At 34.1% G+C, this 23,339-nt stretch overlaps 1 protein-coding gene across 11 annotated transcripts in view; it reads right to left on the reverse strand.

Annotated features, from left to right (window-relative positions):
- Nucleotides 1–23,339, reverse strand: part of LRRC7 (leucine rich repeat containing 7) — a 553,063-nt gene that overhangs the window by 113,588 nt on the left and 416,136 nt on the right. For all 11 annotated transcript variants that reach the window (XR_008419194.1, XR_008419193.1, XM_019448906.2 and 8 more), the window contains 3 exons: nucleotides 7,093–7,222; nucleotides 5,969–6,084; nucleotides 1,068–1,137 (listed from right to left, as the gene is read on the reverse strand). Coding sequence is in view for 9 of the 11 variants with exons in the window: in XM_019448906.2 (XP_019304451.1) it covers nucleotides 1,068–1,137; nucleotides 5,969–6,084; nucleotides 7,093–7,222 (316 nt within the window). In the remaining 2 variants the exon portion in view is untranslated. The remainder of the gene's footprint in view (nucleotides 1–1,067; nucleotides 1,138–5,968; nucleotides 6,085–7,092; nucleotides 7,223–23,339) is intronic.

Raw genomic sequence — 23,339 nt, forward strand, 5'->3', positions numbered from 1 at the left:
TGTTTTTTCACAATGAAAGACTGTAGAATAGATTGTTCCATTAGCATAACTCACATTGAATCCAGAAATTATTTATTTATAATGATATATTAATGCCTTGAAAAATCTATAGTTCATTGAAGATTTGGATTTGAATCTAATTTCTCTACTCAGCAGATGGAAGCAAGTACTATAATGACTGTAGGGACACAAACATTATTCTTACACTTACATTTTATGTTTTGTAGAGATTTAATTTTTTCACAGAAGTAGCCCAATACTTAGAAATCTGGTCAATTCATTTACCTGTAATGCTGCGTTTATGCTCAGGAGATAATGATAACAAACTAAATTCAAGACGATTTGTTTTCATTTGGCTATTCATATTTGCAAAAAGGTGTTTCAAAATTTTGGGATTATGAGAAAAAAGTAAAGATTAATAAGCCATGTCAAAATTGTCCACCACCATTTTTTTTTTCTGGTGGCAAATCAGATGTCTTCAACTATTTCTTGTTATTTTCCAGTTATTAAAGTTATTCATTAACACTCAATTACTAATTTGAATATAATCTATTTTCGTGATTATAAAAAATAATCTCAAACCAATTTCACAGAAAATACTGATAAAAGTCACAAAATATATCTGAAAATTCCTTGTGTAAAATTTTAGAATTAAGTTGATTATAATTGAAAGTATTTTAAAAAGGAATACATTGGATAATAATTCCCTCTGTGATTTCTTATTCCTTACCTTCAGAGATATAATTAAAGAACATCCCCTAAGGACAAGAGGTACCTTTTAGAAGTACAAAGCTATAAAAATGATCGTTTTGTGTGTTTGATACATGAGAATGAAGTCGATGCTAAATCAAAGTATTTAAAGAGGGTGGAGATTATAGTACTGTATTATCTGTAGCAATGAAATACACACTTGAACTGCTATCTTTACAAAAATCTTTCAGAAGATAAAGGGATCTATATTTTGTAGTATATGCCAAAGGTAGCTACTGGGAATACGTTAGTAATTCAAAGCTTAAATTATAGTTCATCTTAATAAACAAAATAAATCAGGTAATAATGGTTTTTACCTGATTGTCAGAAAGCCACAAAGCTGCAAGTTCTTTAAGTTTGGTAAATGAGAATGGTAAATTCTTCAACCTGCGAAAACAAGAAAATTCTAATAGCGTGGGTGAAGATGGATATAGTTCATTTTTATGAAGAATTATTTAAAATACTGTAACATTGATTTCATTCTTTGCTCTAATTCTTTCCCTACAGTAGTCTGAGCAATCTCTAAAAAGTGAAAATCCCCATTTGCAATCCTCCAAATGCTTTCTATCACATCTAGAAAAAAATCCAAAATTGTTACCATGCCTTGTCAGATCTTACAAGATCTGGCCCTCCAAGCCCCTCCAGAAACTTCTGCTACTCTTTTCCTGGCTTAGTCCCACCAGCTCCACTTACTGGCCTTTTATCAGCCCACTACAAGGAGTAGCCAAACTCTTATCTGTCTGGAATATTCTTTCTCCACAACTTCACTTAACTAATTCCCACATGTCTTTTAGCTCTTAAATGCCATTTTCTCAAAGAGGCTTTTCCTGCCTCCTTATGTAAATAACTTTCCCCAGTGTAGTCTCTAAGTACCTTATACTTTCTTTGATGGAACACATCATAGTTTGTAATTATATATTTATTTTTGTGATTACAGTTTTGCTGGCTGAACTCCCCATAGAACTGTAGGCTCCATGATGGGAAGGGGTCATGTCTGTCATACTATTAAAGGAATCTACAGCTCCTATAGATGACTCCTGAGAGCATGTCCTTTTGTTCTGTCACCTTTTTGTATTCCAAGAGGGAATTTTTAAAAATGCATTTTGAGGTATGTGAGTTTGGCGTCAGCTATGATATTCAATTGAAATGATCTATTTAGTATTGGCTTTAGCCTTTGGAGGACCAAACTGCCAAATGCCTACTTCAACATATTATCTGATATCCCTGAAATTGTGTATGATGCATAAATTGTGATTGCATAGGCATATATGTGATTGCCATCATAGTTACTGAGCAAAGTGGTAATATAAACAAAGCCTGCCACTGGATTCATTGTTAATTTCTGCATATTCACTTTTGAATAGAGGTACACATTTTAGATAGAACTTGGAATGAAAATTTCCTTAAGTCTTTAATATGTTGGAATTATTTCAGCCAATCCGTGAATACATATATTTTGACAATGGAAATGGAAAATATTACAATAATTAGTAAGGATTGTGGAAATGGTTTATATTATATGCAAAAGGAGTGACCACTTCAAATGATTTAGTAAATTTGAAAAGATATTGATAGCCAATACAAATAGCAACAGTGTACATTAGCCAGATAACTTTAGGAAGAATATGATAACCTCTCTGAGCTCATAAATATTTATAAAACATAAATAAGCATATAAAGAGTAATGGAGACTGATTTATATCATAGTTCTCTTTTTATGAAATTATTTGTTATACTAGTATTTATAACATGAAACTAAATTACGTAAAAACTGTTTGTAGTTTTTGGTTATTTAATTTCATTGAAGCCAGGAATTATGAAGTAAGGTGTTATGGGAAGAATTTTTCCACATCATATGGAGATGAATTGAAAGTAGAATATCAATTCTGCCACATCGAAATTATGTGAGGGGGAAACTCTGGAATCATACAACAAAATGCATGACAAATCATCATCAACCCAGTCATAAATGTGGAGTGTAAGGAAAAGAGACTGTTAGAGGAGGACAAGTTACACTCAATTCTCCTTAGTCCCCCAGTAACGTATGTTAAAAGTGAGCTTCTATTTAGTATCACAAATGTGCAATAAATTCACCATAGGAACAATCTTGCAGTTGACAGTGCATGGGAATAATTTTTCCTAAACTATAATACCAAAATTTTTAAAATGCAGTCTATTATAAATGTGAAATTGTGATGGTCATGACATTTGGATGACATTTCATATTTAATCTTTTATCCAAGCATTTCATATTTAATCCAGTTCTTTTATCCAGGTCTTTCTCTGATAGTAATGTTAAATTTGGCCTCAGATTTGGTTGAATATTGATTTTAATTGCAAGTTAAGTCATTGATTAATTCATTAACTAAGAAATATTAGTTGGCTCTATACTATGTTCTAGTCGCTGTAGTAGGAGAAAAATTAAGCTTATATAACTGACTTGATGAAATAAGTTCCTGGATATTGTGAGATTCTCAATGACTTATTCATACCTTTTGCCCTACCATCTAGCAATATGTCTGTCCCATTGTGGTTACTGAATTATCCTCTATTTGTTGAATAAATAACTTCATTAGCAGACTTTCTACTTTCTTACACCATACACAAAAATAAACTCAAAATTGATCAATGACTTAAATGTGAGGCCTAAAACCATAAAACTCCTAGAAGAAAGCAGGCAGTAATTTCCTTGACATAGGCCATAGAAATATTTTTCTAAGTATGTCTCCTCAGGCAAAGGAAACAAAAGCAAAATTAAACTATTGGGACTATACAAAAAAAAAAAAACAAACAACTTCTGCACAGTGAAGGAAACCAGTAACAAAACCAAAAAGCAATCTACTGAATGGGAGAAGATATTTACAAATGATATATCTGATAAGGGGTTAATATCCAAAATATATTAAAAAAAACTTATACAACTCAACACCAAACAAAAAATAAGCCAATTTAAAAATGGGCAGAGGACCTGAATAGAAGAAGACATACAAATGGTCAACAGACACATGAAAAGGTGCTGAACATCATTAATCATCAGGGAAACGCAAATCAAAACCACAATGAGATATTACCTTATACCTGTCAGAATAGCTAGAATCAAAAAGACAAGAAATAACAAGTGTTGGTGAGGATGTGGAGAAAAAGGAACCTTGCTGCACTGTTGGTGGGACTGTAAATTGGTGCAGCCACTATGGAAGACAGTATGGAGGTTCCTTAAAAAATTAAAAATGGAAATATTATATTATCAGGTAACTCTACTACTGGGTATCTACCTAAGGTAAAGAAAATCAAAGCTGTAATTCAAAATGATATATGCACCCCTACACTTATTGTAGCAGTATTTACAATATCCAAGGTATGGAAACAACCCAAGTGTCCATAAACTGATGGATAAAATGTGATATATAGATATATTTATGTCTATATCTATAAATATATATTACTCAGCCACAAAAAAGAATGAGATCTTGCTATTTTCCAGGTCAAACAAGGATGGACCTAGAGGGTATACTGTTAAGTGAAGTCAAGTTAGACAAAGACAAATACCATATGATCTCACTCATGTGGAATTTAAGAAACAAAACAAGACAAGAAACAAACAAAAAAAGACATTTAAATACAGAGAAGAAACTTGTGGTTGTAAGAGGGGAAGTGGGTGAGGGGATGGCTGAAAGCGATAAAGGAGATTAAGAGTACACTTATAGTGATGAGCATTGAGTAATGTTTGGAATTATTGAATCATTATATTGTACATCTGACATTAATGTAATACTATATGTTAATTATGCCTCAATAAAAATAGTCAAAAAACAACTTTATTAGTATTACTTCTAATTATGGGTCATTTTAAATATTTGATAAGCATATTTTCTATATCATCATGCAGATTATTACTGAATGAAAGTTGAGCAGACCAAGAATTTAAGAGAGAAAACCCCTCTCCAAGTTACAACAGTAATGGAGCTCAGTTCCATTGGGGACTGTAATGGAATCTACTGAGAATCCATCTTCCTATTATATCTACATTATCATATTTCCTAATCTTATTCATAAGAATATAATTAGAAAATTTTGAAAAATGTTTTGCTGAAAGTCATGTAGAACATTCAAAGCATTTCTCTCATTTTCCTGTCTGGTAACCCAGTCCAAACAGGAGAATGAGATTGATTTGATTGGACTTACTCTTGTACCAAGGTATGAAGCTTCCTTGCCATCTTGATTTTAAAAATTAAATCCCAAACCTTTTAATAAAATGCCTTATTCTCTTATATGGAATATTATTGAATTACTAAGTGAATGTGATTTTTGAAAATCACATTATTATTATTATTTTCTTCAAACCAACAAACAAATGAGAACTCGTACATCCATCTTGAAACTTACAGATCTGAACATTCTTAATGATTCCATCTTTGACAGTTTCATTGCAATCTCTCAGTTTCTCATTCTATCACTTGTCTGACTGAAATTTATTTTATATGTTCTATTCTATAATCATTTTATCTACTGAGTAGTTATCTTCAGTCAATATTTACTTTTATCCTTTCCTATTGGAGGGCAATTGTGGTGGAAACAAAGATGAATTGCAGTTTTGCTTTTATGTTTTTGCGTATCCACCACTATAACAACTTTGTCACAAGAAGAGCACCTATCTTTTCTTTTTTTGCCTTGCTCTGAACATGACTAAATAGCCATTTGGTTGTCTTTACCATAATGTACAAACTTTATGGCTTTTGATATTAGCTAATTGGCAATATTCTTTCAGCATTTTGATGGTGTCGACAAGACACACACTGTCCAGTTAATTTACTGGAAACATAAATATGTACACAAAAATATATACATATGCATACATACATATATACTTATAAACATATTTTAAGTAATAAATTTTGTAGCTTTTTATTATAATTTTTTCATGTTTTCATAATATTATGATTTCTGAATATAGGAGGGTTTTAGTATATAAATTTGGGTGTACAAATTTTATGTAATTTAAACATAATAAATATATGATCTGAAATTAATCAAATGCAAAAATTTAGAAATATCAGTTTAAAAATAATTTAGCTTCTGCCATTTTCTCAATAAAACATGGATATCTACATTCTATAAACCTCATAAGACAGAAAATATTTTTTAAATCATTAACAAGATATAATAATAATTTACTTTTAGTAAATAGCTAATACGTGATTGTGAAATGTTGCAGAAATACCTGTTGTCACTCAAATTTAAGACTCTTAGTTTCTGCATCTGTCCAATCTCTTCAGGAAGAAATTCCAGTTTATTGGAACGTAGAGACATAACTGTTACATTCTTACAGCTTCCAATCTATGGGTAACAAAAGAAAATAAAGAAATACACTGTAAACCATTTTATATTAATTTTTAATTTTAAAATAATTAATTTACAGATTTCCTTGTCACTTTTAAGACTCCCTTAATATGTCTATTTTTTTATTTTTTATAATCCCACTCTTTAAAATATGTGTATATATAATATATATTCCTCTAGGTATTAAGGCAACATATATCTCATATTCTTTTGCACATTAGGAAGGAAGAATTTTCTTTATAATTTTGTTATTTAGAATGCTCATTAACTTCATTGTTTTAATAAGTTACATTGTTTTTATTGTCCATCCAAGTGAGTGCTAACACATCTATGTTTCTCATAGATCATACATACTCAAAAGATGTTGACATTGCCTTGACAAAGTTAGTTTTATTTCATGTTGCAATGGTACTTGTTATTTCTATTCATAACTTTTGGTTTTAAAATAATGGCATATTGATTATTGTTCCTTCATTATGAAAATGTTTAGTATAAAATGTTAAATTGAAAATATACCCCACATTTTTTTTCTTGACATTAATAAATAAAAATCCCACTTAGAAAGAAAAACCAACAGAACCTCCTGGTGAATTCTAAAATAAAAATAATATTATTATTCCACATGATACTTAGAAAAACTATTTACATTAAAAATCTTTCACTTCAGAAATGTAAATGTAATGATCCCCGAATGCTATTTATCATTATTCTTAAGAGCAAAATATTTAAATTATCTAAAACTGCATTCCTTAGCATTGAGTAACTTACAATATTTTATTACTTTTCTTTGCAAGTAGTGTTCGAGTCAAATGCATTTTCTGAGTCAAATATAAGCACTTGTCACATATTACTTAAAGGATAATAATCAATAAATACTTATACAGATAACTCCTATATACATTGACAGCTCAACTCATGAATCTACATTGCTACTGCAACAGTTAAGACTCAATCCCAAAACATATTCATTAAAAGTTAGTTAACAAAAACAAGTTTATTTCTCACTTCTCTGGGTAATTCTGGAAGGAAATTCTCATCGACTGCTAACGTTCGAAGACTATGAAGGTAGCCGATAGTAGAAGGTAGAGACTCCAATTCATTACAGCTACAGTCAAATTCTTCTAATAAAGATAAACTGAAAAGTTAAATACATTAATTAGACATTTTAAAAGGTAATATGGCAAAAGAGCTTTTAAAAGGCCACATATCCAAGTTCACTGAACAAAAAAAAGTTATTCATTTATGACTACAATGGTATCATATAAATTGTTTTATCAGTTCAGCCAAATGGTTCAACCAATGCTATTTAATAAGTGGCTCAGTTTATGGGGCACCTGGGTGGTTTGGTTGGTTAAGCATCCTACTCGTGGTTTGGGTCAGGTCATGATCTCATGTTTCATGAGTTTGAGCCTCGCATTGGGCTCTGTGCTGACCATGCAGAGACTGCTTGGGATTCTCTCTCTCTCTCTGTCTCTCTCTGTCTGCCTCTCTGCCCCTCCCCCACTTATGCTCTCTGATTCTCTCAAAAATAGATAAACTCTAAAAAAAATTAAAAAAAAAGAAAATGACACAAGGTTTTGTTTGTTTGTTTTATACAACTTAAGTGTCATTTATAGCCTGATATTCATAATGTATATCCTTGGAGTGGATGCATATAAGTGGCATGGGATAGGTAGAAGGGTGTGAAGGGCAGGTCCACAAAGGAATAGTAAGGGGGGCAAAACATTAACAACAAATCACTGATTAAATTTTAGGTTTACTAAGCACTTTAAAGATAAAAATAATCTTTACCTTATAACAACTCTATAAGATAGCTATTATTTTTAAACCCATTTTACAGATAAGGAAATTGAGGCTGAAAGAGGCTAAGTAATTTGCCCAGGGCCACACAAAGTAGGAAATCTGGGAGCTTAAATGCACACAGTATGCCTCTGCTGTATTTTCTTGCCTCTTAGCCAGTGCATCTGTAGCCAAGTAGCCAAGAGTACAGAGAGGGCTCATTTCAGCCTGCAGATATGTTCAGTTTGGTTTACATAGTATTTTAAAATGTGGTAAACTCTACATAATGATCGAGATTCTTGGTACCTCTTGAAAGAGGAAGATCTGACAATACTGGGTTGATATTTCTCCATGACAGGCAATAGAAACAGAATAATGGCTGCTGCCTTCACATGAACACAGTTCTTTAGTTTGTCACAATCCCTACTACCCCATATATAGCCAGTTTTGACCCAGATCTACAGAAAGAAATTCTATAAATGCACATTCAAGTTATCACCAGGGAACAAGAAATTTCAATATCTGGTTTGAGATAGCTGGGAAAGAAAGATGGCCTGTCATTAGGGAAGCACTATCTGTATTTAAGTTGTCACTGATGTTGTTGTTAATATTATTACACTGTTATTACCATTCATAACATCATTATTACTGTGATAGGAAGGAACCCCCAAGAGCAAGGATCTTGCTGTTATAAAGCGAAGGATGAATTAGAGTTAGTTGGATTTAAAGTTGTATAATCAGCTTCCATCAGCTGACTTGAATGCAATTTACTCCCATCATTTAGTTAATGAGTAAACACAGAAATTAAACATATAGGTTTTAAGTCAGTCAGAATGGATTTGTGCCCAAGCTCTGTCACTTACTAGATGTGTTATCTTGGGTACCAAACAATAAAACAAAGACCACAGCTCAAACACCAAAGCTGATTTTATTTACCTGCCAGGCAAAGGAACATACCACGGAAGAAATTCACAGAGTGGTGCTCTGACGGGGAAAAGTCAGTGCCCAAAGGGGGTGGGTAACAGTGGGATATGCTCATTAAAGATCAAAATTTGCATTATGGAGAGGGTGGAATGAGTTCACAAGCCTGTGTACTGTTACATAAATCAAGTCCTGTTAACCACGGGTCAGGAAAGAATAATTTGGTAGGTTAAGTCTGACCCCGAACCGAGGTAACTCATGATTCATAGTCCTTAACAGTCTCAGCTACTTAGAACCACATGTAGTGAAACACAGCATTCAGCTTTGAATAATATCTCATAAGCAAGTGCTGCTTAAGTGAACAATTTTCCTTTTTCTCTGAGCCTTAGTTTCTTCACATTTGCAAAGAGAATACTAGCAATTCTTGCCTCATGCAGTTGCTCTGAGTATTTTATGAAATATTGTAAGTAAAGGATTTAGCACCTTTGCTAAATCCTGCCATAAAAATACATGCTCAGGAAATATTTTCTCTTTGTATTAGTGAACCCTGATGAATTCGTTTCTAAAACCTTTGAGGCCGCACATGCAGGGGTGGTTATGTTGCTGGGTACCAGGTGTGTATGGCTCTGTGTGTGTGTGTGTGTGTGTGTGTGTGTGTGTGTGTTTGTGTGTGTTGGTGGGAGCAGGAATCAATGTATGTGGGAAACCCTGTAACAGTTTTTTTCTTTAAAAAAAGTCTAGCATAGTGCCTTACATAGTGTACTTAGTGTACTTAAGTACATAGTGTACTTAATATATTTGGTAGAATTGAATAAACCATGTATGGATGATTTAGGGTTATGTACTCAGCAAGTGACTGGTCATAAAAGTACCAGAGGCTTTCAAAAATAAAAATTTCAGATGTACCTTCAGAGAAGAAGTCAAAGACTTAAACAGTTCAAAATATAATTAACGTTTTTCGTTTTTCTTTTCTTTTATAAAAACATGTTTTGAGGGGCGCCTGGGTGGCTCAGTCGGTTAAGCGTCCAACTTTGGCTCAGGTCATGATCTTGTGGTGTGTGAGTTCAAGCCCAGGTAGGCTCTGTGCTGACAGCTCGGAGCCTGGAACCTGCTTTGGATTCTGTGTCTCCCTCTATCTCTGTCCCTCCCCCACTTGCGCTCTGTCTCTCTCTCAGAAATAGACATTAAAAAAAATTAAAAAGAAACAAAAACCCCCATGTTTTGAGGTTAGTCTTGAGTCACAGTAAGGCAGCCTTTTGTGCGGTTCTGATATGAACAAATTTCAATCATCATGGTTTCATTAAATAACATTGTACCCCCACAACATGGCTCAAACATCAGTATACTTACTAACTGTGAGAAACCGCATAAAGTATAAACTTCGCTCTTAACTCTTGGGTCCACAAATCACAATGTAAATAACAGATGGGCATCATGACTAGTCACATTACTTCCTTCAAAGTCTGTCAGTGATTTGTCTCTGAACGTCCGTCATTCAGTTCACACACAAACAGTACATCATGTAGTTGCATTGCCTTCTTGTCAATCAGCGGTAGATACTATAGGTATAATAATTCAACATTTATAGCACTATTACTGTTGAAAAATCTCTTGGTCTCCCTAATGCTCTTGGCGAGTTAAATGAAAATGTGAAAACTTGCTTTTGGTCACCAAGAGCAAATTCACTAATCCAGCCAATGGGGCAAGGAGTTATTTCAACTTTGAAAGCCTATTATCTTACACAGACTTTGCAATAAGCCATCAATGCTACAACTGGAGATCATGCAATTTCTTTAGCTGAGTTTTGGCAGAAATATGACATAGAGCATACAAATGAAAGTATTTAAGCATCATGGCAGGAAGTAACAGCAAGCAGTACACGTGCATTACAGCAGGAACTTTTAACACAATGTGCGAACAACCTTGGAGGACTTGAATCAAACATAACTGGAGTTGTAGAAGAAAGAGGGTCACCTGGGTGGCTCAGTCTGTTAAGCATCCAACTCTTGATTTTGGCTCAGGTCATGATTTCACAGGTTTGTGAGTTTGAGCCCCACTTCGGGCTCTGTGCTGGCAGTGCGGAGCCTACTTGGGAGTCTTTCTCTCTCACTCTCTGCCCCTCCCATGCTCTGGCTTTTTTTCTCTCTCTTTTTTTTCTCTCAAAATAAATAAATAAACTTAAAAAACAATAAGAAATAGCGGACTGTGGGTATAATGCCTGTCACTATTCAAGGTACTGTAAATAGGCTGCCAGAGGAACTTGGTAAACTCATTGACATAAATGAGGAAAGTGGTTATAATGAAAAGGATGAAGACATCCTAGAGGAAGCCATGCTGGTAATAAACTTCACAGTAAAGGAATTCTCAGAGAGGTTTCATGACGCAAAAGCACAAAGGACAGAAGTTTGGAAGACAATTCAAGCTTAAAACGTCACTTCACTGATGCATAGAAAAGACATTCACTGTGAGTTATAATTTACATGATGAAAAGGCAAGTGATGTTCAAACTAATCTTGATAACTTTTTTTACAAAAAATATCACTTTAATTCTTGATGTTCCTACTGTTTACAAAGACAGCAAACAAGATAAATATTACTTTTACTATTTTTCCATTTCCCTATACAATTATAACCAACCATAACAGTATTTAATGTTCTGAAAAAGGTTTTAAAGACCTCAGGCAGTACTATCATGGTTTTCCCTCATTGATTATTAAGACCGTTGCATGGTTTCAGCTTCCATGGCCATTTCCACAATCCTCCGCTACTGTGCAAGGTGAGAACTTCCTGCATTAAAAAGACAACAGTTTGACTGCACTAAGGGCTGTACTGAATTAATAATTTATAGCCGAAGTATTTTACATCTCTGGGTTAGAGAGAAAGCTAGTGGTGCAAAACACACACTCTTCAATGATCTCTGACATTTAAAAGATTTAAACTCATAACAGTCCAGCTGACTTTGCTGATGGTTATCTTGTTAGAAATCGCTTAAGGTATTCTAATATAGGCTCCTCTCTGAAAAGAGTTATATCGCATTTACTCAGATTATCACTGGCTTTCAAAAGATAGATCAAAATGAGTGAAATAGGTCACTAGAAAAAGACAAATAATGTCTTATCTCACTTATATGTGGAACCTAAAACAAAACAAAACTGAGCCCATAGATTCGGAGAACAGATTGGTGCTGGCCAGAAATGAGGGTAAGGGATGGGAGAAATGAATGATTGTGGTCAAAAGTACAAACTTCCAAAATACTTCATGGGGATATAATGTACAGCATGGTGACTATACTTAACAGCACTGTATTGCATATTTTAAAGTTGTTAAGAAAATAGATCTTAAAAGTTCTCATCACAAGAAAAAAATTTTTCGTAACTATGTTTGGTGATGACTATTAGCTAGACATTGTGGTGGTCATTTCACAATATATACAAATATTGAATCATTATGTTGTACACCTGAAACTAATGTAATGTTATATCAGTTGTATCTTAGTAAAAAACACATTCGTTATACTTTTTGCAAGAGAAAGACCAAAAGTTCCCTTTTTTTAGAATTGTTATCTATAGTCTATAATTGTACACACTAAAAGGAAAAATCAACAGTAAGGAAAGTGTAAAATAGTGCTTCCCAAACTTCAGTGTGCCTATGAATCACCAGCCAAACTTATTAAAATGCAGATTTAGATTCAGTGGTTGGGATGAGCCCAGATTCTGCATTTGTAACAAGCTCATAGGTGATGTAAATGCCCCTAGTCCTAGGGCCACACACTGGGTTTGTTGTAAAGCTTTAAATAAATAAAGCTCTTACAAATATTTCCAGAGTTACAATTAAACACACACACACACACACACACACACACACACACACACAAAACAGACATACTCATAAAAGATAAAATCTCCATAAATACTACAAGAGTTGTGTTCTGTAAAGCTTTGCCTTAGTTCACACATGACTACTACTACTGAAGTATGCTACTGAAGGTAGTAATGCTTGAAATTAAACAATAATGGTATTGACTTCATTTTCTACAATTACCCTCTCTGTTTTTCTCTAGTTTGGTTTTCATGAGCTAGTTTTGGCTGGGAAGTTATTACTGTAACATTAACCTTCAAGTACCTAGCTAAATGATAAGACTGTGAATATATTATGTAGATAATCTATAATTTCGTTTTAACATCATTCAGGACCACTAGAAACCATTAGATACTATTAAATCTTCTATTAATGTAGATGGTAAAAAACATAAAAATAAATAGGTTTGGGCTTCACTTTCCTTGTTCAGTTTTCACTCATTAGAAATAATGTAATTCAGTAGAAAATATTCAGACAGGCATGGGTGCTAATTCTAGTGTGGCCACTTAATAGCTGAGTAATTTTGTCTACTATTACTTCCTGTTTTCTCATCTATAAAATTGGTTGATAATGCTTACTATATAGAGTTTCAAAGAGGATTAAATGTATGCTAAGCCCCTGGTATAGATATGGCACTCCATTAAAATGGCCAAGATGGAGAGCACCCTAAAAAAAATCTTGAACAGTGTTTCTGAAATACGTAAAAGTTATCCTGTGGTAATTCAGTTTTTAAAATGAGTTTTTTCATATAAACAAAACCTTCTAGTAGACAAAATGTAAAACTACCTGAAATTGATTAGTAAGGCATGGGAGCTAGACAAATTTAAGGTGATATGAAAGAAATTAAATTAAATTTAATTTAATTGTATTTGCGAAGATTTAGTAGAAATGGATATATAGGCACAACATGGAGATATTGTGGGTTTGGTTCCAGACTGTCAAAATAAAGTGAATGTCGCAATAAAGTGAGTCAAATGAATATTTTGGTTTTCCTATTATATATTGGTGCATGTAAAAGTTATGTTTACATTATACTATAGTCTATTAAGTGTACAATAGCATTAGGTATAAAAATATACATACCATAATTAAAAAATTTTTTTTGCTAAAAAACGCTAACCATCATCTGAGCTTTCAGAGAGTTGTAATCCTTTTGCTGGTGGAGGCTCCTGCCTTGATGTTGATGGCAGCTAACTGATCAGGGTGGTGGTTGCTGAAGGTTTTCATAAAATTTCTTAAAATAAGACAACAGTGAAGTCTGCCATATCAATCGACTCTTCCTTTCATGAACAATGCTCTGTGACGTGATGTTGTTTGATACCATTCTGCATACAGTAGAACTTCTTTCAACACAGGAGTCAATCTTCTCAAACCCTGCTGCTGCTTTATCAACTAAGTTTATGTAATATCCTAAGTCCTGTGTTGTCATTTCAACAATCTTCGCAGCATCTTCACCAGGAGTAGATTCCATCTCAGGAAACCACCATCTTTGCTCATCCATAAGAAGAAACTCCTCATCCATTAATGTTTCATCATGAGATTGTAGAAATTCAGTCACATCTTCAGGCCCCACTTCTAATTCCAGTTCTCCTGTTGTTTCCACCCCATCTGCAGGTGTGTCCTGCACTGAAGTCTTGAACCCCTCAAAGTCATCCATGAGGGTTGGAATCAACTTCTTCCAATTTCCCTTTAATTTTAATATTTTGACCTCTTCCCATGAATTATGAATGTTCTTCATGACATCTAGAAGAATGAATCCTTTCTAGGAGGCTTTCAATTTACTTTTCCCAGATCCATTTAAGGCATCACTATCTATGCAGTTATAGCCTTACAAATTATATCTTTTTTTAAAGTTTATTTATTTATTTTAAGAGAGAGAGAGAGAGAGAGAGCCAGCAGGGGAGTGGGAGAGAGAGAGGGAGAGAGAGAAAGAATCCCAAGCAGGCTCACGGAGAGCCTGATGTGGGGCTCAAGTCCACGAACCATGAGATCATGACCTGAGTGGAAGTCAAAAGTCAGACTTTTAACTGACTGAGCCACCCAGGTGCCCCAATTCAAATTATATTTCTTAAATGATAAGACTTGGAAGTGAAAATGACTTGGATCCATGGACTGCAGAATGGATGTTGTGTACAACATCAGTCTCATTCTACATCTCCATCAGAGCTCCTGAATGATAGGTGCATTTTCAATGAACAGTAATATTTTGAAAGGAATCTTTTTTTCTGAACAGTAGGTCTCAACAGTGGGCTTAAAATATTCAGTAAATCATTTTGTAAATAGATGTCCTGTCATCCAGGTTTGTTGTTCCATTTATAGAGCACAGGCAGAGGAGATTTAGTGAAACTCTTAAGGGCCCTAAGATTTTTGGAATGGTAAATGAGCACTGGCATCTCGCTTAAAATCACCAGCTGCATTAGCCTCTTGAAAGGCATTGGCCTTTCAAAACAGCCTGTGTTTTGAAACTCCAAAGCCATACATTAACTTCTTCTCTCTAGCTATTAAAGTCCTAGATGATATCTTCTTCCAATAGGTGGCTGTTTCATCTACATTGAAAATCTATTGTTTAGTGTTGCTACTTTCAGGAATTATTATGGTTAGATCTTCTGGATAATGTGCTGCAGCCTGTACCTCAGCACTTGCTGCTTCACCTGGCACTTTTATCTTATGGAAACAGCTTCTTTCCTTAAGCTTCCTATACCAACCTCTGCTAGCTTCAGACTTTTCTTCTGCAGCCTCCTCACCTCTCTCAGCCTTCAAAGAATTGGAAGAGATTCTTGCTCTGGATTAGGCATTGTTGGGGCAGGGAATATTGGGGCTGGTTTGATCTTCTGTCCAGACCATAAAACTTTCTCCATATCAGCAACAAGACCGTCTTTTTTTTCTTATTATTTGTGTGATCACTGGAATAGCAGTCTTAATTTCCTTGAAGAACTTTTCCTGTGCATTCACAGCTTGGCTGTTTGGCACCAGAGGCCTAGATTTAGGCCTATCTTGGATTTTGACATGACTTCCTCACTAAGCTAAATCATTTCTAGCTTTTGATTTAAAGTGTGAGTTATGCAACTCTTTCTTTCACTTGAACACTTAGAGGCTGCTGTAAAGTTAGTAATTGGTCTATTTTCAATATTATTCTTTCTCAGCAAATAGACAAGGCTGAGGAGAGGGAGGTTGATGGGGGAATGCCTGGTTGATAGACAATTTAGAACACAAACGACATTTACCAATGAAGTTCACCATCTTGCATGAGTGCAGTTCATGGTGCCCCCAAACAATTACAATAGTAACATCAAAGATCACTGATCACAGATCAATCACCAAAACAAATATAATAATAATGAAAAAGTTTGAATTATGGTGATAATTGCCGTAATTGACACAGAGACATGACATGAGTAAATGATGTTGGAAAAATGGCACTGATAGTGTTGCTTAATGCAAACCTTCAATTTGTAAAAAATGCAGTATCTGTGAAGTGCAATAAAATGAGGTATATCTGTAATAACTAAAGGGAGAGATATAAAACTTGTTTGGAGAACATTTAGAATGGGCACATAGTGAATGCTAAGTAATTTTGCCATTATCCTTATTTTCATATAAGATAAATTTCATTTAATTTAATTTAGGCCAAGAATCAAGTTTTAGACTCTACCCTTAATTTTCTCATTAATATTTGGTAAGTCACTTGTGCTACTTCTAAATAATGCAAGAAATTAACAGAAATGAAACTAATTCTTTTCTATGGTGTTTATTAAATGAAACTCACCCAGTTTTTATACTAAATCCTACAGTCTAAGATGAAATCAGTCAAACTGTGGTTAAAACAGCATTTGTTAGGAGTAGTCAATCATTTAGAGATTTTACCCGTGAAACATCTATGTTAACTGATTTTGAACAGTTACTTACCATCATTATCAAGATAATATACTTTTCATTTGACCCAATTTTCCCATTTTTCCAAAGTAATCACTGATCTTTCCCTTCCTTTGGACCCTTTAGGAAGTTAATTAAGTTGACTGAAAAGAAAATCTATATATTTTTTTTTATTATAGGAGAAAAGTACCACCCAAATGTAAAATTCTATTTAAAAGTATTGTTTTAAGTGAACGTATCTATAACCCATGAGTAGAAAATAGCTTTGCCATTGAAGAAGACCACTAAAAAAAGATTCTATACGTGTTGCTTGGGTGGCTGAGTTGGTTAAGTGTCTGACTCGATTTTGGCTCAGGTCATGATTTAGTGGTTCATGGGATTGACCCCCTGTCGGGCTCAATTCTGACAGCACAGAGCCTGCTTAGGATTTCTCTCTTTCTCTACCCTTCCTCTGCTTGCATGTATGCTCTCTTTCTCTCAATATAATACATAAATAAACTAAAAAAAAAGATTCTATATGCTTCAAGATAGGATACTGAAAGATTTTTTAACCAACAAAAAAGTAGAAACATTGCATTTATGCTGCATTTAGAATTTGGCGACAGCCCATAAATGGTCACAATCCTAAAATATTGGGACAGGGAGTGAAGGAGAAACTAGGCAGTAGAGGACAATGGCTCTTAAATGGAAATCATTGCTGGTTTTGTCCCTTAACTGGAATCTTATACAATCATAAATGAAATTCCATTTGATCGTTTCTCTGTACTTTTCTCAATAACTTTTAGTTTTTCTGTAAGGATAACTCGACCACTTCAGGAAATACATTATAATCTTTTTCTTTTGTGTCTTAAATTTCTTTCTCTAGCTCCTTAGACTTTTCAACCAAATACTATGATTCTAAAAGCTTATCTTTGAGGACTCTGCTAAAAAGCATAGAATAATTTCAAACACTGCTTTTCTTTTCTTTTCTTTTGTTTTCTTTTGTTTTCTTTTCTTTTTTAATGTTTTTCTTTATTTTTTGAGAGAGAGAGAAACAGAGTGCGAATAGGGCGGGGCAGAAAAAGAGGGAGACACAGAATCGGAAGCAGGCTCCAGGCTCTGAGCTGTCAGCACAGAGGCCCATGCAGGGCTCAAACCCATGAACGGCAAGACCATGACCTGAGTGGAAGTTGGACGCTTAACTGACTGAGCCACCCAGGCACCCCTAAAACACTGCTTTTCTTGAGAGTATATTTTATAAGTTCAAATATGTATGTCATGGACTGAATGTTTTTGTCCCACTTCCCAATTCATATTCTAAAGTCTTAACCTCCAGTGTGATAGTGTTTAGATGTGAGCCTTTGGGAAGTAAATCAGAATTAGATGATGTCTTTGAGGATGGGGCCCTCATAATGGGATCGGTGCCCTTATAAGAAGAGATGCTAGAGAACCAGCCTCTCTCCCTCTTTCTCTGTTTTTCTTTTTGGGCATCACAAAGAAAAGGTTGTGTGAGCACACTGAAAGATGGTAGCTGCTTTTAAGCCAAAAGAGGAGACCTCAAAATGAAACCTATCTTGCCAACACTTTGATTCTGGACTTCCCAGCCTCCAGAACTGTGATACATAAATTTATGTTGTTTAAGCCACCTAGTCTGTGATATTTTATTATGGTAGCTTGAGAAGACTAAGACAATATATTATTATATTTTCAAATCAGTATAAAACATTTTTCTAAGAACTTGATGTTATCATGTTATTAATCATCACACAAATGAACATAAACAGCAGTAAATAAATGTCTTTTTGATTATTACTATTAAAGCCTATTATAATTTATTGAAGGCTATCTAACACTAAGTCTCACAACAACCTCTGAGATGAATTATTATTTCCATTTCTCAGATGAAACAATTGCAGTTCTGAGATGTGAAGTGACATGTCCAAGGTCAATTAGGTTAATCAGTGGAGAAGCCAGGATTGGAATCTGTCTAGTTCCAAGGCTTGCAAACATGCCCCTCTGCCATACTGCTTAGGTACAATGAAGGAGATTAAATATTCTCAAGACATGATCTCAGACCTTAAGGAGCCTATATTCCAGTTGGTAGGACGTGGCAAAATAATGGAAAAGTTTAAATCATGATACAAAAGATAAACAAAGAACTTATATAACAAATGAAAAAATATCACAAGTTAAGAGTGTTCTCTACCTTATATATATAGTTCCCAAAACTTATCTGTCCATGAAACTTATCTTTGTGTCATACCTATTAAAATTCCCAATAATAACTATTTTGAGAAATATAATTCAGAAAATGCTGGTCTACTTTGTAGGTGTACTAGAGCTTTTGATTTAGAAGAGGAAGCTGTAGCAGTCTGGGTGGGCAGAAGAAATAAGAATTACGTTGTAAAAACAGTAAATGTATTTCTTGAATCCAAAACCCGGAAATGCAAATTAAATAAGTCAGTAATTTTTTACTTTATCAAACTATTTTTTGAAAACATTTATTGAATATGTGCACTTTCTATTTATTAATACATTTAATCCTCACAACATTCTTATGAGGTAGGCATTATTATTATGATTTCTATTTATAAGGAGGAATCCAAGGCTTTGTTGCCCAATAACAAATCAAAGAGCCTGGTTTTGAACCCAGAAGGTCTGGCTCCAGAACCAAAGCTATCAACACTATGGTAAACTTCCTCTCCAAGGCAGCTTCATTTTAAACTGGCACTTCAGGTAATTCTGATGCAGGCATAACAGATTCAGGTTTGAGAAGATAGTTAGCTGATAACTGTAAGCTGAATCTAGATAGTTGTTCTCAAACTTGAGCATATCATAATCCCCTAAAGGTCTTGTTTACACAGAGATTGAGGGCGCAACACCCAAAGTTTCTCATTCAGTAGACCTGGGTTTGTCTCAGAATGTGCATTTCTAACAAATTCCCAGTTGAAGCTGATGCTGCTAATCAGACAACCACATGTTGAAAACCACCAGTTTAGACCATGTAAAAACTTGAATATTTATGTAAATGGATTTCAGTTTCATCCAGTGAAGTGTGCGTGTGTGTGTGTGTTTTGTCTTTAATTAAAAAAAATTTTTTTTAACAGTTATTTATTTTTGAGACAGAGAGAGAGCAAGAGTGGGGGAGGGGCAAAGAGAGAGAGACACAGAATCTGAAACAGGCTCCAGGCTCTAAGCTGTCAGCACAGAGCCCGATGTGGGGAACAAATTCACAGACCGTGAGATCATGACCTGAGCTGAAGTCAGATGCTCAACCGACTGAGCTACCCAGGTGCCCCTGTCTTTAATTTTTTGACTAGAATAATATTACATAATGGAAAAGTCAAGAACTACAGAGTATTTGATAAAATCAAGTCTCCTTATTTTTCTCTATTCACCAGCTCCCGCATTCTCCTCCCCAAACTGGTGTACATTTCTAGTTTCTTATGTATCCGTCTATGAAACAGGAAAACAGAAGGAAGAATGTTTTAGCGTTCAGGTACCTAGAATAAAGCTCACTTATTTTCTTGTGATAACAGTATAGTACATAGACTACTGGAATTTACTATCTGGGGTTTGATATCATATAAGCTAAACATCGGGATCAGAGAACTAGAGAATTTTAGATGCAGGTAGAAATTATAAGTGAGGAAACTGAGACACAGAAAGGTTAAATAACTTGTCCAAGTTCACACAGTAAGTGGCATAGCCAATATTCATATCCATGATGTTTGACTCCACAGGCAGTGCTCCTTGCACTATCCCTTAGGAATCTGAGACCCATCAAGAAGAAAGGTCTTACTCAGCTTTGCTAAATTACATAGATTGTCTGGTTTCCAGTCCAGAAATATTTCTGTTTGACCATACACTGTGAGGGAATGACATTTTAAAATTTCCATTCACATTTTTGAGTTTTTATTGCTTTTTTTAATTGTTAAAAATGTTTATTGATTTTGAGAGAGAGAGAGAGAGAGAGAGCGCACACAAATGGGGGAAGGGCAGAGAGAGAAGGAGACACAGAATCTGAAGCAGGCTCCAGGCTCTGAGCTGTCAGCACAGAGTCTGACACGGAGCTCAAATCCACAAACTGTGAGATCATGACCTGAGCCAAAGTTGGAAGCTCAGCCAACTGAGCCACCCAGGCACCCCAACTTTTTATGACTTTTGACCAAGGCAATGGAGCTAAGAAAGAGAGGGCTTAGTATGCAAAATCCTATGGAAAATCCTTTGGAAAATCCTATGGAAAATCCTTTGCCTCTACAGCAGTGTGACCCATTAAATTACCAAATACTATGAAATGTAGGATACAATTATCATATATAGTATTAAGAGGGATCATAGGTCAATCGACAGCTTAGCTATGAAATCTATTGACTTCTCTCAGCCTCAGTCTCTAACTGTTGATGGGAAGATAATAATATACATAAAATGGTGTTAATGGGGACTTTAACTAAATAAGAATCGGGGTAAAGCACAAAACATGGTATCTGGTGCCATGTGAGTAAAAAAAAAGTTATTTATTATTATTTTCATTGTATATTTGACTCTTCGAGTGGCTGGAACTCCTAGGTACAATTTAATGTTGGACAACAAAAATAATCAATTTTACAAGTCATTTCACACAAAAGTCATTGAATCTTTTTCAACTGTGAAAAATGTTGAAAAATTAATTTTTCCAGCACTTTTTACTAGTTGGACTATTAAAAATGACCAAAGAGGAGCACTTAGGTGGCTCAGTTGGCTGAGTGTCCAACCCTCAATTTCAGTTCAGGTCGTGATCCCAGGGTCGTGGGACTGAGCCCCATGTCAGGTCCACCCGCACTGAGCATGGAGCCTGCTTGAGATTCTCACTCTCTCTCCGTGTGCCCTTTCCCCCACTAGCATGCTTTCTCTCTCTCTAAAATAAAAATAAAAATGAACAAAGATAAGTCTAACATATTGAAACATTCTAAGTGTAGAATGAGATTAACACTACAGCTGGTCATAACATTTCCAGGATTTTGGAGAGTTTAGGTAGAATGTTTAATAATAAACTGCCGACTATTCTTTTCACAAAACACTTTTTGCATGTGATCTGGGATGCCATTAAATAACATCATAATCAAATTTCACCTCTAGCCTTTGCACTGAACCTCTGATGTATCAATTCTGAATTCCCTAAGAAAAATAAAACTATTATTATTATTGCTATTATTATTTTTACTTCATACAGATTGCTTATTAAAGTATATTATAAAATTTTAGATATATATTTTTTGCCATACATGCAAATTCAAATTATATATATGCAAGTGCTATGTTGAAGTGAGAATATAAGTTAGAAAATGGTCTTGTAATTTTACTATACAAACCATGATGTGATATAAAACAGATACCTTCAAACTTGTTGGTCTTTATAGTCTTAAAAATTATTGATAACCCTAAAAACTTGCATTTATATTTTTTATATCTATTGGTATCTACTATATAATAAATTAAAACAAGAATTTTAAAAATAATTATTATGTAAAATAGTAATAAACCTATAACATGTTAAGATAAATAGCATTTTTATTCAAAGTAATGATATTTTTCTAAACAAAAACATTTAGTGAAAAAGGTAACATTGTTTTTATTTTTGCAAATCTCTTCAATGTTGGGTTTAATAGATGATTTTAGATTCTCCTATCTGCTTATGTATTCAATTTGTTGTGATATATTGTTTTGACTGAATTGTGCATAAAAATATCCAGCCTCACACACATGCGTAGTTGGAAAAGGGAGAAGTATTTCAATAGTCTTTTTGGATAATTGTGATTATTCTTTGATACTACACCAAAACTCGCAAAGTGGTTGTTTTTTAGGGGATAACTGCAATGTAGAATCTGAAACTATATTAATGAACTTTTCTTATTCTTCATACCAATACATTAAAATCAACTGGCCTATTCTGCATTTTGAATGGGTCTTTTACTCATGCCTGATCTTGTAACTCATGTGTTGGTTATTTGGAAAGCGTTGCTTCACTGAGTTGTACAGGTTTTCCAGATGTTGACACATTTCATAATACACTATCAACAAATTATGTTAATTTATATCATACTAGTCTTATCAGAAAAGCCTATAAGTATTGGGAAGCTGTCCAGCTCACAGTGGCAGATAGGAATTTTCCAAAATTCCAATTTTTGCCTGACAGCTCAAATTTTATTGTCAGTCACAAATTCTGTCAGTTGTTTTCCTTGAAGTGATGAGCTCACTTTGTTCATTTTTGACAAAATGTCTGGCAAAAACCCAAGTTTAAATAACCAGTTTGTCAGTCATTCTCCTTTTTGTTGAAGACTATGTCTTAGGTTCACAGCAAAAGTGAATAGAAGGTATAGAGATTTCCCACACACTTCCCAGTGGCTTCTTTTTGTTTGTTTGTTTTTTCACCTTTTTTTTTTTTCAGTCCATGTCTCTAATACTTTCCTTTTATTTTCCCTGAAACAATAATCAAATTAAGATAATGACACTTAAAATAACTAAAAAAAAAATGAGCTTCTATGATAAAATTCTTAACCTTTATCCCTCTAAACCAGTAATCAACTTCTGAGTTAAATAGGCCCATTTATCTTTGATGAATATTTTTTCATACCTTCAAAGGCAAATAATTATTAATTTTTAAAAATTAAAATGCTTAAAAGAAGACTAAGTATGGAAATAACCTAGCATCCAAATTCACAGCTAATCTAGCGTCCGAATTCACACCAAATTCACACCAAAAGTTGCATACTAAAAAAAGCAACTTTTCTTTGTGTATTTTTAGATTATCCACCCTTTTTAATTTGTCTTCACAGAGCTAGGGTAATTAATTTATATATTTA

This window comes from Panthera pardus, unplaced genomic scaffold (assembly GCF_024362965.1).
Source record: "Panthera pardus isolate Hobbes unplaced genomic scaffold, ASM2436296v1 HiC_scaffold_11, whole genome shotgun sequence".
NCBI classification, from domain to species: domain Eukaryota; kingdom Metazoa; phylum Chordata; class Mammalia; order Carnivora; family Felidae; genus Panthera; species Panthera pardus.